Here is a 17,565-nt window from a genome sequence, read left to right on the forward strand (position 1 = left end):
GGCCAAGCCCTTTGAAAGCACCACACTCAGAATTTTCTAGTCAATATTTAACAGTGTGATAACTGAAAGAAGAAAAATGGCCCTGTAATACACTAGACAGCTCAAGTATAGTGTTTTAGTTTGTAACCAATCTCTGTCATTGGTTTTCATTGCTGAATTTTGTTATGACAGCAATCCAATATGAATTAAAAGAATTCCATTTGACATTTTAATAAAAGGTAGACGTGCAGCACTTAACAAGCAGCTGCTTGTGAGGGTGTATTGAGACAGTGATCAGTGTTGAAAGCACTCTGTTGAGCAGGGTCAGGCAAGCTTGCTGTTCACTTTCTTCTGGGGTTTGCCACATCCTTAATGGCCAGTGGAGATTGATGAAAGCATTGGTCCCTTTCTTCACTCATGTTGGAACCATGGAAGGGTCACTGAGTAAATCCAGATTTGCTCTTATGTGAATGGCTGGCTTTTATTAAAGAGACTCTGTGAAGGGAAATCTGATTCCCAGACATTATTTTTGTCAGAGAATTTGGTTAACGAATAAGATCACTTTTAAATAATGTTGCAAATAACTCTAAGTTGTTAGTACTTGGAGAAAATGATGTAAAATGTATCAATTTTCTGTAAAGGATTTTTCTGTGTAGCCCTCTATAGACTTTCATCCTTTAAAGTGTGAAAATGAAAAAAAAAGTGTGAAAATGAAATAATTTTAATTCTTTCTTCTGGACTCCCACATTCTGGATGACCAGAATATTTGGATCCATGTGAGCTTCTGCAGAGACCTTGTTACGTGCCAGTCATATTCAAATGTGGGCTTGGTAAGAGCAGAATAATTTATATATGGAATTCCTGTCCTGGGTTTTATAATCCCATATCTGATGATTTTTTCATGATTTCCAGATTTCTAGGCATCCTGGAGAGTACATCTGATGGTACAAATGAATTAATCTATATATTATAGGTAAATACAAAGTGTATAAACTTATTCTCTCTTATCCTAATAGAATTGAGGCATTTTCTACTGGTTTTGGAAATAAAACTCATGCCTTTGCATAGTAGTTATTTAAAAATAATCCTCCTAACTTTCAGGAGTAATTTTCAGGTAAATATATAAGTCCTAAAAATATAACACTGACACTAGAGAGTGTCAGATTTCAGGTGACAGACTCTTACTTCAAGTTTCAGTACTGCTTAAACAAAATAAGAAATTTATTAGTTTGTGTAGTTGGGACACTAAGACACTAGGATGGCTCATAAGATCAAAAGATGAGCTGTAGATATCAGGGCCTCAAAGTTTAGAACTGCTTTCAATATGATTATGATTCACTTATATTCATCTTTGTTCCCGCCTGTCATCCATCCATCCTTTTGACATTTCTGCTTTTATCTACATGGCATTGTCCTGCAGAAAACTTTCTCCATGTAGTGGGGAAGATGCCTGCTCATATCTTTTAATTCATTTTCAGCCCAGAAGGTCCAAAGAAAGAACTTCTCTTCCCCAGTGTTCAACTATCACTCAAGAGAAGATTCCAGTTGACATGATTACATTGGGTCACAGGGTCATAATGTGACAGGGTCACATTGCTCACACTCAGGAACAATCAGAGCATAGGAGAGCAGGTTACTATGATTGGCCAGGTCTGCCTCCACCTCTGGATAGGACAGTGGGTTCTTATACAAGGGACAAGAATGGGAGGGGGAAATTAATACCGGACAACTCAAATCCTTTACAAAAATAGATTGTTAAAAAGCATTGAATACTGTTAAAAAGTATTCCTGAGTATGCATTCTTTTTTTTTTTTTTTTTTAAATGGACAAGTTATTTAATTAGGTTCTTTGCAAGAAGTTCAGAATACTGCTTTGTGAGGGTAAATTCCATTTGTGAGAGCAAACACAGAGCGGAGGTAGCCCTGGAGCTGAGGGACAGCTTTGATTCTTCGCAGAATTTGTGAGTCCACAGCTTTCTGATCAACCTTGCGCTGCTCTGTGATCTCGTATTTCTCTCTCTCTGTGTCGAAGATCTCACCCTCTTGGTGTCTCGGCTTACGCAGCTTCTTCTTCTTGAAGTAAGTGTCAGTGAGATGTTCTGGGATTTTCGCACCACTGATATCGATTTTGGTGGAGGTGGCAATGACAAATTTCTGGTGTGTTCTACGCAGAGGAACTCGATTGAGGGATAGAGGCCCAGTCACAAGTAGCAAGCCACTGCCCAGCTGCTTCAGGAAAATGACCCTCTTGCCTCTGTGGCGCCCTGTGAGGATGATGAGAACGGTCCCAGGAGTGATGCTGGCGCGCAGCTTCCTCACATGCTTGCTGAACGGTTTCTTGCCGTGACTCAACAGTTTCCGAGGCACATCTTCAGTAGGGTAATACCTAGGCATTTTGCGGAGTTTGACCACCCGGGTACCACCATTCTTGTCGCCACCAACTGGTTTTGTGACAGTAGCAAGAACCCGAACCTTCTTTTTCTTTTCGACCTTGGATTTAGCTGCTGAATACTTTCTCTTGTACAGGGCCTTTCTGGAGTACATGGCTGATCGGGAATATCTGCCAATTCCTCTGACCAGGACAGGGTTTCGGCTGCAGTGGGGCTTCCCCTTCTTAACTTTCTTCACCACTTTCACCTTTTTAGCCTTGTTGACAGCATCAGCCTTCTTGGCTTCAGGTTTTTTCTCCTTAGTATCTGGCTTCTCAGCCTTTTCACCCGCCATCTTGCAAGATGGGAAAGAGCGAGTATGCATTCTTGAATCCAAGTAGCATAAGCAGATTTGAGAAAATGATCCACTAAGCCCATTATAGTATCATATGAGAAGATATTTTCTCATGTTAGAAAATTTCTATAGATTAGAGGAATTGATACAGCACACTGGAGGAGAGAACAATTGAATTAGGGATTTTTTTGTTAGGAAAAGAAATGAATACATCCAAGATTTTCCTTTGCTTAGTTAGATTTCTTTCACAAAGAAGTCATTAAGAGATCATAGACTGTAGCTTATTTTTAAAATTATTTTTTATTTTTGCTAAACCAGCAGGAGTGCCATTTCATCTGTTATTATTAAAATAAGCCTTCATTGATATAATGGTTAGATCCAAAAAAGGGATTTTAGTTATCAGTAAATGGTAATTTCAATATCTCTTCTTCACTGCAACAAATTCATAAATAAATGTGCATTTGTTTATGAATTTTCTGCAATGAAAATATTATGATTGCCTAGCATTCATAAGCATATAAAATAGATTACTTTTGAGTGATGTGCATTTGTATGTGAACTGAAGCAAATTCTCCAAATGAACATTCATCATGTGTTTCATGAAACCAAAGGCATTCAGAAACCAAAGGCATTCTCACTGTGCTTTTGTAAGCCTACTGGTTTTTAGAATCTGGTGGTAACAGAATCAATGGCATATAAATTAGCAGTTATTTTATTTTAGTAAAACAAACATGGGTTTAAAATAGCTTGTCTGCCAAGTTTAAATTAGTATATTTGACAAAATTAACAGGTCTGTCAAAAACTGCTTTTACATGTTATGGTCTGGAACCATAACTCTCAAGTTATTTATGCTATAGTAATACATTACATTAATTAATTGAAGAAATTAGGGAAAACCACTAGACCATTCAGGTATGACCTAAATCAAATCCCTTATGACTGTATAGTGGAAGTGACAAATAGATTCAAGGGATTGGATCTGATAGAGTGCCTAAAGAGCTATAGACAGAGGTTTGTGATGTTGTACAGGAGGCAGGGATCAAGATCATCCCCAAGAAAAAGAAAGGCAAAATGGTTGTCTGAGGAGGCCTTACAAATAGCTATGAAAAAAAGAGAAGTGAAAGGCAAAGGAGAAAAGGAAAGATATAAACATCTGAACAGAGTTCCAAAGAATAGCAAGGAGAGATAAGAAAGCCTTCCTCAAAACCAGATCTGAAAGAGACACGTGCACCCCAATGTTCATCACAGCACTGTTTATAATAGCCAGGACATGGAAGCAACCTACATGTCCATCAGCAGACGAATGGATAAGGAAGCTGTGGTACATATACACCATGGAATATTACTCAGCCATTAAAAAGAATTCATTTGAATCAGTTCTAATGAGATGGATGAAACTGGAGCCCATTATACAGAGTGAAGTAAGCCAGAAAGATAAAGACCAATACAGTATACTAACGCATATATATGAAATTTAGAAAGATGGTAATGATAACCCTATATGTAAAACAGAAAAAGAGACACAGATGTACAGAACAGACTTTTGGACTCTGTGGGAGAAGGCGAGGGTGGGATGTTTCGAGAGAACAGCATCAAAACATGTATATTATCAAGGGTGAAACAGGTCACCATCCCAGGTTGGATGCATGAGACAAGTGCTTGGGGCTTGTGCACTGGGAAGACCCAGAGGGATGGGGTGGAGAGGGAGGTGGGAGGGGGGATCGGGATGGGGAATACATGTAAATCCATGGCTGATTCATGTCAGTGTATGGCAAAAACCACTACAATATTATAAAGTAATTAGCCTCCAACTTATAAAAATAAATGGAAAAAAAAAAAAAGCCTTCCTCAGTGATCAGTGTAAAGAAAGAGAGGAAAACAATAGAATGGGAAAGACTAGAGATCTCTTCAAGAAAATTAGAGATACCAAGGGAACATTTCATGCAAAGATGGGCACAATAAAGGACAGAAATGGTATGAACCTAACAGAAGCAGAAGATACTGAGAAAAGGTGGCAAGAATACACAGAAGAACTATACAAAAAAGATCTTCATGACCCAGATAATCACGATGGTGTGATCACTCACCTAGAGCCAAACATCTTGGAATGGGAAGTCAACTGGGCCTTAGGAAGCATCACTATGAACAAAGCTAGTGGAGATGATGGAATTCCAGTTGAGCTATTTCAAATCCTAAAAGATGATGCTGTGAAAGTGCTGCACTCAATACACCAACAAATTTGGAAAACTCAGCAGTGGCCACAAGACTGGAAAAGGTCAGTTTTCATTCCAACCCCAAAGAAAGGCAATGCCAAAGAATGTCAAACTACCAAACAATTGCACTGTCTCACATGCCAGTAAAGTAATGCTCAAAATTCTCCAAGCCAGGCTCCAACAGCACATGAACCATGAACTTCCAGATGTTCAAGTTAAATTTAGAAAAGGCAGAGGAACCAGAGATCAAATTGCCAACGTCTACTGGATCATTGAAAAAGCAAGAGAGTTCCAGAAAAACATCTGCTTTATTGACTATGCCAAAGCTTTTGACTGTGTGTATCACAACAAACTGTGGAAAATTCTGAAAGAAATGGGAATACCAGACCACCTGACCTCCTGAGAAATCTGTATGCAGGTCAAGAAGCAGCAGTTAGAACTGGACATGGAACAACAGACTGGTTGCAAATTGGGAAAGGAGTATAGCAAGGCTGTATGTTGTCACCCTGCTTGTTTAACTTATATGAAGGGTACATCATAAGAAATGCTGGACTGGAGGAAGCACAAGCTGGAATCAAGATTACCAAGAGAAATACCAATAACCTCAGATATGCAGATGACGCCACTCTTACGGCAGAAAGTGAAGAGAAACTAAAGAGCCTCTTGATGAAAGTGAAAAAGGAGAGTGAAAAAGTTGGCTTAAAACTCAACATTCAGAAAACTAAGATCATGGCATCTGGTCGCATCACTTTATTGCAAATAGATGGGGAAACAATGGAAATAGTGACAGACTTTATTTTGGGAGGCTCCAAAATCACTGCAGATGGTGACTGCAGCCATGAAATTAAAAGACACTTGCTCCTTGGAAGAAAAGTTCTGACCAACCTAGACAGCTTATTAAAAAGCAGAGACATTACTTTGCCAACAAAGGTCCATCTAGTCAAAGCTATGGTTTTTCCAGTAATCTTGTATGGATGTGAGAGTTGGACTATAAAGAAAGCTGAGCACCAAAGAATTGATGCTTTTGAACTATGGTGTTGGAGAAGATGCTTGAGAGTCCCTTAGACTGCAAGGAGATCCAACCAGTCCATCCTAAAGGAAATCGGTCCTGAATATTCATGGAAAAGACTGATGCTGAAGCTGAAACTCCAATTTTTTGGCCATCTGATGTGAAGAACTGACTCATTTGAAAAGACCTTGATGCTGGGAGGGAAGAAAATGGGATGACAGAGGATGAGGTGGTTGGATGGCATCATCGACTCAATGGACATGAGTTTGCGTCAGCTCTGGGAGTTGGTGATGGACAGGGAAGCCTGGCGTGCTGCAGTCCATGGGGTTGCAAAGAGTTGGACTATACTGAGTGACTGAACTGGACTGATCATTGAGAAAGAAAGCAACAAATGATTCAACTGCCCAATAATCAGTAAACAAATATTTATTGATTTCATGCCTGGCACTGTTAATGTATTAGGCATATATACTAGTGGTGAACACAATGGTTGAGGTGTCTGAACTCAGAGAACTTGCTCTCTGGTGCAGACAGATGTAAAAATCTAGTTACACAGGCAATTTATTCATTATATGAGAAGTGCAGTTATTATGGGAACATATAACACGGGGCCTTCAGGGTGGTCAGAGAAGGCTTTCTAGAGGCAGTGATGTTTCAACTGAGACCTGTAGGATGAGTTTAAGCAGGGGAAAGGGTATAGAATGGGAGGAGAGAGTTTCAGAAGTTTTATCCCTAAGTGACCCTATAGTTGGATCAGGGGCAATGGAGAAGCCTGAGACCATAGTCAAAATGGGGACAGAGTGTACCAGTAGGGCTAATGGACTTGGAAGAAGAGGCTGGGTATTCCAGAGATGAGAACAGTGCATTTCACCGTGTCATCTGAGGGTGTCTGTGATAAGTGAGTCTCATAATCCAGATCCGTACATGGATCAAGACTCTTTCTGAAAGACAAAGGCCTGTCTAATCAGAGGTATGGTTTTTCCAGTAGTCATGTATGGATGTGAGAGTTGGACCATAAAGAAGACTGAGTACTGAAGAATTGATGCTTTGAACTGTGGTGTTGGAGAAGACTCTTGAGAGTCCCTTGGAGTGCAAGAAGATCAAACCAGTCCATCCTAAAGGAAATCAGTCCTAAATGTTCATTGGAAGGACTGATGCTGAAGCTGAAGCTCCAATACTTTGGCCACCTGATGCTAGGAGCTAACTCATTAGAAAAGACCCTGATGCTGGGAAGGATTGTAGGCAAAGAAGAGAAGGGGATGACAGAGGACAAGATTATCGCCAATTCAACAGACATGAGTTTGCGCAAGGTCTGGGAGTTGGTGACGGATGGGGAAGCCTCGCGTGCTGCAATCCATGGGGTCGCAAAGAGTCAGACACAACTGAGCGACTGAACAAGAGCAAAGCTCGGAGAGTCTTGATTTTAATATACCTGTTCAAAAATTTTTGCTTTTTGGGGTCTTAAGGTGAGAAGGAGCTAGAAAAACTTGCCTTTGGCTGCTTGATAGACAAATTAAAAATGTTTACTTTCAGGCACTAAAATTCTGCAAGTAGCTATTCAGTGTTAGCACACTAAGTGTGCATCTCAGCTAACGGTAATTGTATCTCAACTTTTACCTGAAATGAAACAATCAAGATGTCATGATGTCAGCTCTGTATATCTTGGATAAGTGGCATGAATGGGATATCCAGGTAATTTCAGACATCTGAGCCTCTAAGTAGACGTCTACTTGTCCTGGGTGCTCTTTGTATTGTGCTTATTTTATATTTTATCTTCAAAGTTTCAAAAAAGTTGGAGTATTGGAAAATTCTTCAGGTGTGGGTTAGGATTTCTCCCCTTATACCATCTACACTCAGTGAATGAGGATTTCTGCTTCTAAGAGTGGTAGACTAGGTCTACAGGCCCACCCTCCTGCTGAGAGTGACTGGAAAAAGTGCTCCTGCTGAGAGTGACTGGAAAAAGTGGACAGATTATAAACAAAGGCCTGCTTCAAGGCACTAGAAGGTTAACAAATAATGAAGTTGTCAGGCCACGTCCAAGGGTGACAGCAACCCAGGGACTATCCTTTTATAATAAACCAGTGATCTAGTAAGTAAAATGTTTCTCTGAGTTCTGAGGGCCACTGTAGCAAACTAATTGAACCTGAGGCTGGCGTTGTGGAAACTTCTGATTTCCAGTCAGTGGGTCAGAAGCACACACGCTGGGCTTGCGACTAGTGTCTGAAGTGTGGGGGCAGTCTGTAGGACTAACACTTAACCTGTGGAATTTGATGCCATCTCTGTGTAGATAAATTACTTGCTAATGTGGGGAACACCCCTCCTGCCCCCGCCACACCACATGCACAAACACACATGCATGTTGGAATTGGTGACCAGAACAAAATACAAAGCACATCTCTATTTTTCTTTTCTTCCTTCTGGTCAAATAAGAGGATTCTTTCTGAAATTTGTCTCTCTTTTATCTGCCTAGGCTATAAGCCACACATCCTGAAGAGACAGATTGTTTTCAGGGCGTATTTAAGGGGAAAAGAGCAAAGCCCAATGTGAAACATATGAAATTGAAGAAATCTAATTTAAAAGAGATCCTGCACATAAGAAACCAAGAAGCACAGCAGCTTTAGAAACAGAAGAAAACCAGAAGCAGCAGCAAGATTAAAATATGAAAATTAATCCTTTTTCTCCAAGTGCCTAGCGAACCCCTCACTGGTAACAAGTCATGTTGCATTTACTTGAGCTTTTTCTGCAGTTTTTTTCTTTGATATTTTCCTGCTAAAACAGTACTTTGGGGTAAAGAAATATTTATCAACATCCCAAAGTATGTAATGGCCCCTGTCCTTACTTTAGCAGTAGCAGAACTTGAAAACATGTGAGCGGTTTCATATGATGCTCTTACTTATTTTTAGCAAGCAAGGTTTAATTAAATGGAATTTCCATCTTTTACAGTTTTTTTTAAACCAAACTTTCTGCTAGTAACACTAAGAACAATTTTATGCCAAGTACTGTACAAAGTGGTATACAGTTATTATGTCATTTAATCCTCGTCATAAACATATGAGATAGATGTGGAAGGTGGCTTCCGAGATGTCTCCCAATGATCCTTACTTCCTGGTAATTACGTCCCTGTGTGGCCTCTCTCGTATGCAATAGGGCTGATCTGTGTGACTCATAGATCTTGCCTGAATGGTGGTGTGTGACTTCCGGGCCACAGAGGACACAGCGCAGCTTCTCCTGTTGTCTCTGGGACTGCTCTCTCTGGAAGTAGTCAGTCATCATGCCATGAGGACACTGAAGCATCCCTGTTGACAGGCCCGTAAGGGAAGGGACTGAAACCAACAGCCAGGAACAACGTGCTGGCTGTGTGAGTGAGCCACCTTGCAAGTGGATTTTCCAGCCCCAGTCAAGCCTTCAGATGGCTGCAGCCCTGGCTACCATCTTTGCATCCTCCTCAGAGACTGCAAGCTAGGTTCTGTTTCCTAAGCTGGATGAGAAGGCATTGTTCTCTGTTTTCTCTGAAAGAAGATACTGTATCATGCGTACTGAGCCTTTATGTAACCAGACCGTTAGGTAGGAGCCCTGGAAGGAGCTGGGAGTTGATGTTCAAATTAAGGAAAAAGAGGGAAATTGTTCCTCTGTGAAATGTTTTGGCCTAGTAAAAATTCTCTTTTGATGAGTATGATTTAATATTGAATTCAATTAAAAAAATATTAACTGAGCCCCTTTGTGGCAGTCACACATGGTCTGCACAATGAAGGTGCTTATATTCTTGAGGTAGACACAGGCTTGTAAGCAGATAGTTGTAGTACAATATATTACATTCAGTAAGAGTCACGTGCAAAGGACCAAGCGATTGGCATTCTTTGACTGCATCAGGGAAAGCCTTACTTCTGGGGACCCTTGAGGTAAGTTTTATAGGATGAATAGAACTTCACAAGGCAGACAGGGATATGAATGTGAAAAGAAAGGATGAGTCTATATAAAGGTATAGAGGTATGAAATAGCCTGGCAATTTGGGGATTGTGAAATCCATTTCATTGATTAAACACATGTATTAAATAAGCGTGTGTGTGAGGCACTGTGCTGGATTCTGTGAATGCAGTGATGAGAAACAGAAAATCCTTGTACTCAAGGGACTTAACAGCCTCAAGGCATAAAAGGAGGTGAATAGATGGCTGTGACAGGGTGAGCGTGAGAACCTGTGAGGTCAGTAAACAAGTGGCAGCCTTTCTGAAAGAGGTCACACCTTGATTCCAGAAAGACAAGTTGGATTAACTAGATAGAGGAGGGATGTAGGGGAGAAGAAAGGCATTCCAGGTGTTATGTATAAGTCTGGAGGTGTGTGAGCCCCTGAGACTTTGTGAATTGTGAGTTGAGCATAAAGTGCAAGAAGGGCAGGTTCCTGGGATGGATGTCATGCTGAGAACCCTATGGAGTATTCTGGACTAAAGGATTTTAGGCAGGGAAATGGCATGACCAGGTTTTCCCTTTAGAATAGTCACTGTGGCTGCAGTGTAGAGCGTGACTAGGCTGTGTGGGTGGAGTGGGAGTAGAGACCCAATTCTGGAGGCAGGGAGGTCACTTAAGCTGTTGCAGTCACCCAGACAAGCCATGAGAGTGACATTAACAAAGGAAGGCAGCAGGGATGAAAAGGCATAGGTGAATTTGTGAGATATTAGGAGATAGAAGGAGAAGGCAATGGCACCCCACTCCAGTACTCTTGCCTGGAAAATCCCATGGACAGAGGAGCCTGGTAGGCTGCAGTCCATGGGGGTCGCTAAGAGTCGGATACGACTGAGCGACTTCACTTTCACTTTTCACTTTCATGCATTGGAGAAGGAAATGGCAACCCACTCCAGTGTTCTTGCCTGGAGAATCCCAGGGACGGGGGAGCCTGGTGGGCTGCCGTCTGTGGGGTTGCCCAGAGTTGGACACGACTGAAGTGACTTAGCAGCAGCAGCAGGGGATAGAATCTCAGAATAGAGGCAGAATAGTGTCACCATTGAGAGTGTGGACTCTGGAACCAGAATGACTGCTTCTCCTTGCAGCTCTCCCCTTTCCTAGTGTGGGAACTGGGGCAGGTTACGTACCTCCTCTGTGCCTCTGTTTCCTTATCTGTGATATGGGGAGACTAATAGTGCCCACATCTAGGTTGTTGTAGTGATACACAGGTGATTGATAGGTATGTGGTATTGTTTAATCATGGTTTTAATTTGCATTTTCCTGATATCTAGTGATGTTGAACAGCTTTTCATATGCTTTTTGCTTTTGATACATCTTCGGTGAAATGTCTCCATGTCCTTTGTCTATTTTCTAATTGGATTGTGTGTTCAGTTCAGTTCAGTTCAGCCTCTCAGTCGTGTCCGACTCTCTGCGACCGCATGAATTGCAGCACACCAGGCCTCCCTGTCCATCACCAACTCCCGGAGCTTACTCAAACGGATGTCCATCGAGTCGGTGATGCCATCCAACCACCTCATCCTCTGTCATCCCCTTCTCCTCCTGCCCCCAATCCCTCCCAGCATCAGGGTCTTTTCCAGTGAGTCAACTCTTTGCATGAGGTGGCCAAAGTATTGGAGTTTCAGCTTTAGCATCAGTCATTCCAATGAACACCCGGGACTGATCTCCTTTAGGATGGACTGGTTGGATCTCCTTGCAGTCCAAGGGACTCTCAAGAGTCTTCTCCAACACCACACTTCAAAAGCATCAATTCTTTGGCGCTCAGCATTCTTCACGGTCCCAACTCTCACATCCATACACGACTACTGGAAAAACCATAGCCTTGACTAGACAGACCTTTGTTGGCAAAGTAGTGTCTCTGCTTTTTAATATGCTATCTAGGTCGGTCATAACTTTCCTTCCAAGGAGTAAGCATCTTTTAATTTCATGGCTACAGTCACCATCTGCAGTGATTTTGGAGCCCCCCAAAATAAAATCTGACACTATTTCCACTGTTTCCCTATTTATTTGCCATGAAGTGATGGGACCAGATGCCATGATCTTAGTTTTCTGAATGTTGAGCTTTAAGCCAACTTTTTCACTCTCTTCTTTCACTTTCATCAAGAGGCTTTTTAGTTCCTCTTCACTTTCAGCCATAAGGGTGGTGTCATCTGCATATCTGAGGATATTGACATTTCTCTTGGTAATCTTGATTCCAGCTTGTGCTTCTTCCAGCCCAGAGTTTCTCATGATGGATTGTGTGCTAGGTAGAATAATGTCACTTTTCCACCAAGTATGTCCATGTTGAGTCTTCCAATCCATGAACATAGATCTCCTTTTACTTAGATGCTCTCTGATTTTTTAAATTGGCTGTTTGTCATTTTTAGTATATAAGTCTTGTATATGTTTTGTTCAACTTACACTTACTTTGTTTTTGAAGGAATGACAGTTACAAATGGTATCGTATTTTGATTTCCACATCTTTATTGTTAGTATATAGAAATATGAATGATGTTTATATGTTTATACTCACTGGTTAGTTCTAGGAGGTTTGTTGTAGATTCTTTGGGAGTATCTATGTAGACAGTTATGCCATCTGCATCTAAGGAGAGTTTTTTTCTTGTTTTCTGCTCTATATGCTGTTTTATTTCTTTTTTTCCTTCTTCTAGCACCGACTAGAATTTCCAATCCTGTGTCTGATAGCAGTGGTTAGGGTGGACCTCCTTGCCTTGTTCTCAGTCTTTACAGGGAAAGCATGCAGTCTTTTACCATTCAGCATGTCAACTGTGCTTCCCAGGTGGCTCAGTGGTAAAGAATCTTCCTGCCAATGCAGGAGTTGGGGGTTCAATCCCTGGGTTGGGAAGATCCCCTGGAGAAGGGAATGGCTACCCACTCCCGTATTCTTGCTTGGGAAATCCCATGGACAGAAGAGCCTGGCGTGCTACAGTCCATGGTGTTGCAAAGGAGTTGGACATGACTTAGTGACTAATCAGCACCAGGGATGTCAGCTGTAAAGTTTTTCGTGTATTTTCTTTATTATGTTCCTCTATATTGCTAGTTTTCTGGGAGTTTTTTTTATCATGAATGTTGTTGAATTTTGTCAGATGGATTTACTACATAAATGATATGATCATATGATGTTTCTTCTTTAGCCTGCTAATGTGATGGATTAAATTGAAATTTGAGTGTTGAACTAGACTTATATTCCTGGAATTAAACTATTTGGTCATGGCATATAATTATTTTTCATATTGCTAAATAACTTGCTAAGATTTTGATAATATTTTTTAAAACTTTTTTTTCACTTATATTCATGACAGATACTGGTTTTTAGGTGTTTTTTGGGTACTACTTTCTTTGTCTGGTTTTGTCTTAGGCCTCATAAAATGAATTGTAAAGTGTTCCCTTCTTTTCCATTTTCTGAAAAAAGATTGGTAGTATTGGTGCTAATTCTTCTTTAAATGTTTCCTATAATTCTCCAGTGAAACCATCTATGCCTAGAGATTTCTTTTTTTTTTTGAGTTATAAAATTATGAATTATTTTTCCACAATACTTTGAGTTTTCAGATTATCTGTTCATATTAAGTTGTGGTAGTATGTTCTTTGAGAAATTGAAGCAATACATCTAAGTTGTCAAATTTATGAGTGTGCAGTTGTTTATAGTATTTCCTTATTATTCTTCTGATATCTATATGGTTTGTCCTTTTTTATTAAATTCCTAACATTGGTAATTTTTGTCTTCTTTCTTTGCTGGACGTTTTGTCAGTATTATTGGTTTCTCCAGAGAATCAGATCTTTGATTAATTCTCTCTATTGCTTTTCTGTTTTTAATTTTACTGATTTCTGCTCTTACCTTTATTATTTGCTCCTGTTTGCTTTTGTTTGTTTGTTTTAACAGCTCAGCTTTTAACAGCTGAATGTGTTACTAAAGAGGTTTAGTCAAAAACACCAAAGCCCATGTCATCATCAGACTCTTCAGATTCTTCTTTCTTTGCTTCTACTTTCTTCTCCTCAGCTGGGGCAGCAGCGGTGTCTGGGGCAGGACCTCCTGCTGGTGCAGCACCAGCTTCTGGGGCAGGTCCACCAGCCCCCACATTGCAGATGAGGCTCCCGATGTTGGCATTGGCCAAAGCCTTTGCAAACAAACCTGGCCAGAAAGGCTCAACATTTAAACCGGCTGCTTTAATGAGGGCATTGATCTTATCCTCCGTGACCGTCACCTCATCGTCGTGCAGAATGAGGGCAGAGTAGATGCAAGCGAGCTCCTAAACGGAGGCCATGGTGTGGGCGAGTGCTAGGTGGGGGCTGCCGGGCGCGGTGCTAGTCACCGGATGAAGTGAGGGCCTCACCCCAAAACGGCCTTAGCTTCCTCGGAAGAACCGAGCACCTTAGCGGCAGCAGAGGAAGGAGCTGCTTTTGTTTTGTTTGGTCATCTTTTTCTTTTTCTGGACTTAGGTGCTTAGATGACATGAATGACTTTTACTGTTTTCTAATCTAAATACTTAGTGTTATAACTGTCAACCTCCTCCAAATTTTGAACTATTGTATTTTATTTTCATTCAATTCAACATACTTTTGGTTTTCCTTTTTTGATTTGTGTTTATTTAGAAATGTGTTGTTTAGTTTCTAAGTATTTGTAGATTTTGTGTTATCTTTCTGTTGTATGTTTCTAATTTGATTTCACAGTGGTTAGCCAGCACCCTCTGTATGATTCCAGTTCTTTATCTTTGTTGAATTTTATTTTGTGGCCTGGAAAATTATCTATCTTCGTATGTGTTCCTTGGATACATGAAAAGCATGTATGTTTCTGCTGCTGTTGGGCAGACTGTTCCATAAATATTGATTAAATCATGTTGGTTGTGTTAAGTTCCTCTTTATCTTGTTAATTTTCTGCTTAATACTTACGTTAATTGTTGAGAAAGGAATGTTGAAGTCTCCAACTATAATTGTGGATTTGTCTAGTTTTAATTTTTTGCATCATATATTTTGAAACTTGGATCAAGTCATATGTTTTAAAAGTTGTCTGGTCCATTTATAATTATGATTGTTGTGTCTTTTTGGTAGATTCACCCTTTGGTATTACATAATGTCCCTTTTTTGTTCCTGGTCATTTTCTTTGATTTGAAGTCAACTTTATCTAATATTACTATAGCCCTTCTTGCTTTCTTTTGACCAACATTTGCATGATATACCTCTTCCTTCCTTCTGCTTATAATCTATGTATGTCATTATTGTTGAAGCGATTCTCTTAATTCGTAACTACCCTCCCCTCCCCCTCTCAGGTGGTCATGTTTGCACACAAGCACTATTTACTAGTTTAGTGAAGTGGGTCATTTTCCTGTAACATTTTCTACATTCTTGATGTGGCTTAATTATGTTCTTACACATGTTCCTCCATTTCCTGATCTCCTGTACCCTAGCTGGTAGATCTAGAGATTAATTAGATTTAGGTTAAGATTTTTGTTAATAGTGCTACACAGGTGGTGCTGTGTACTACATCACGTCAGCAGGCACATAATATGTCTGGTTTTCACTCTTTTAGTGTTAAGATTGATGTAGAGGGCTCAGGTGTTGTTAGCCTGTTTGAGCCATTATAAAGTTCTTTAACAACATTCTTCCTAATGGTTCTGGCATTGATGATCCTTCGTTTCATTAGAGGCTGAAAATGGTGATTATTTTTCTGTCATTTCTTCTGCATTTATTAGCTGGAGTTCGTCTATGAAGAATAATTTTCCCTCATAAACTATTTGGATAACTTATGATGTAATTTGTACAGAAAGGGACAGGATAAATGGTTGATTCTTCCTTGTTATTATTTCCAAAATAATTAATTTTGTGTCCTAGCAACTTCCAAAGGTGACCAGTGATTTTTTTTTTAGTATCTCTTTTGAACTCAGAGTTTTAAAGAAGAATCCATTGCACACTTTTGTTTTTGATTTTCCCAAATTGTCCTGTCTTTGGCGAATGAAAACTCTTTCATGTTGCTCTGGGCTCCTTAGACTCAACCCCAGTAGCCTTTGATAACGGCCTTGTTTTTCAGTATAGTAGAATGTCCCAAGTTCGTCTTACACATTTCATGCCCCAGACCTTGAGTTACTCACTTCTCTAAGCAGTGTGGCTTCTTTTAGTGGGAAGTAGTATTTAAAGACCACATTACGTCCTGGGGCTGTCATCGCTTACTGAGCTTTCGTTGCTTCTCGGGTCTTTCGGTAGGCAGGTTATTTAAAAGGAGAAAATAATCATAAGCTGGAACTTATATTTGCAATTTAAATTTAAGATTATAGTATTTCTTAATATAAGAACTTTTATGGTTTTATTTTTTTAAATGTTGAAATGCTTGATTCCTAACAATATTGATATTGCTACTTGTTTTTAAAATATTATTACTAATATTATGACAATAAGACTACTATCCAATGATGACATGTAGTCAAAAATCATGTTTTAAGGTTGTTTAGAATAATTGTTTTCTCTTTGTAGTTATGACACCAACTTGATATACAGCAAGGTTTACTTCTTTCACTTTTCAACTTTTAAGGATTGATTTTTTTTTTTAATGTTTTAAAATATATTTTAACAGCTTTATTGAGATATAATAATGCACATTCGATTCAGGCTGCAATTTATCCATTTAAAGTGTACATACAATCCACAGTTTTTAGTATACTCACAAACATGTGCAATTATTACCATAGTCAGTTGTAAACATTTTCATTTCAAAAAGAAATCCCATACCTTTTAGTTATCATTCTTCTATCCCTTCATTCCTCCCAGACCTTTGCAATGGCTAATATGCTTTTTCTCTATAGAGACTGTCCTGCTCTGGTCACTTGATGTGAATGCACTCACACAATATGTATTTTTGTGTGTGTGTGACTGGCTCATTTTACTTAACAAAATGTTTTTGAGGTTTTTCCAAGTCTCTGTGATCCAAGGGAGTGCTTCAGTCTCACCCTCAGTTCTGGGATTTTCACAAAAGTGTCTCGTCTATGAATAATTGCTGTTAATAGTCGGTCTTTTTGTGAGTGGGACTGAAGTTGACAACTACCTATTCTACCATGTTGGTGATATCACACTTCCTATTTATAATAATTATGTATATTGTATGTGATTTATTGTTAGTCTTTATTTTGTATGTCATCTTTGCATTTTCTAAAATTACTTTTGGTATTTAGGAACACTAATCTTTATGTTCAGCAGTTTTCTTTGTATGTAAACCCTTTATAGTGCCTGTATTTTTATTTATTGCTGTATAACAAATTACCCCAGATTAATAGGGGTAACAATATTTGTTTTCCCAGTTTCTGTAGGTCAGGAATCTAGAAGATGCTTAGTTGGGTGACTCCTACTTAGGGTCTCTCATGCATCTCCAGTCAAGCTGTTGGCCCAGCCTGCAGTCATCTCAAGGCTCACCTGGGGCTGGCAACTCTGCCTTCATTCCCATGGTTGTTGGCAGGCTTGAGAAGATTCACTGCCAAGCCCACTCATGTCATTGCTGGCAGGCCTTGGTTCCTCACCACATGGGCCTCTCTACAGGTTTCCTCAGCGTCCTTACAGTGTAGTAACTGGTGATCCGAGAGAGAGCCAGACAGGGCCCAAGATGGAACCAGTTCTCTTTATAACTGATCTCACATGTGGCATCCATCACTTGCGCTGCTTTATATTTGTTAGAATACCTGAGTACAGCCCACACGCAAGGGGAGAAGGA

General features: G+C 39.9%; 2 protein-coding genes and 1 pseudogene across 2 annotated transcripts in view; 1 reads left to right on the forward strand and 2 right to left on the reverse strand.

Moving 5' to 3' along the window:
• The window catches only part of HYDIN (HYDIN axonemal central pair apparatus protein), a 348,507-nt gene that overhangs the window by 12,433 nt on the left and 318,509 nt on the right, over positions 1-17,565 (forward strand). The gene's annotated exons all lie outside the window — the stretch shown is intronic.
• LOC122691936 (60S ribosomal protein L6-like) lies at positions 1,782-2,719 on the reverse strand. The gene has a single exon (XM_043899024.1). The coding sequence runs from the start codon at positions 2,700-2,702 to the stop codon at positions 1,839-1,841; it is 864 nt and encodes a 287-aa protein (XP_043754959.1). The 5' UTR covers positions 2,703-2,719; the 3' UTR covers positions 1,782-1,838.
• Positions 13,772-14,137, reverse strand: LOC122691939 (annotated as a pseudogene).

This window comes from Cervus elaphus, chromosome 4, assembly GCF_910594005.1.
Source record: "Cervus elaphus chromosome 4, mCerEla1.1, whole genome shotgun sequence".
Taxonomy (NCBI): Eukaryota; Metazoa; Chordata; class Mammalia; order Artiodactyla; family Cervidae; genus Cervus; species Cervus elaphus.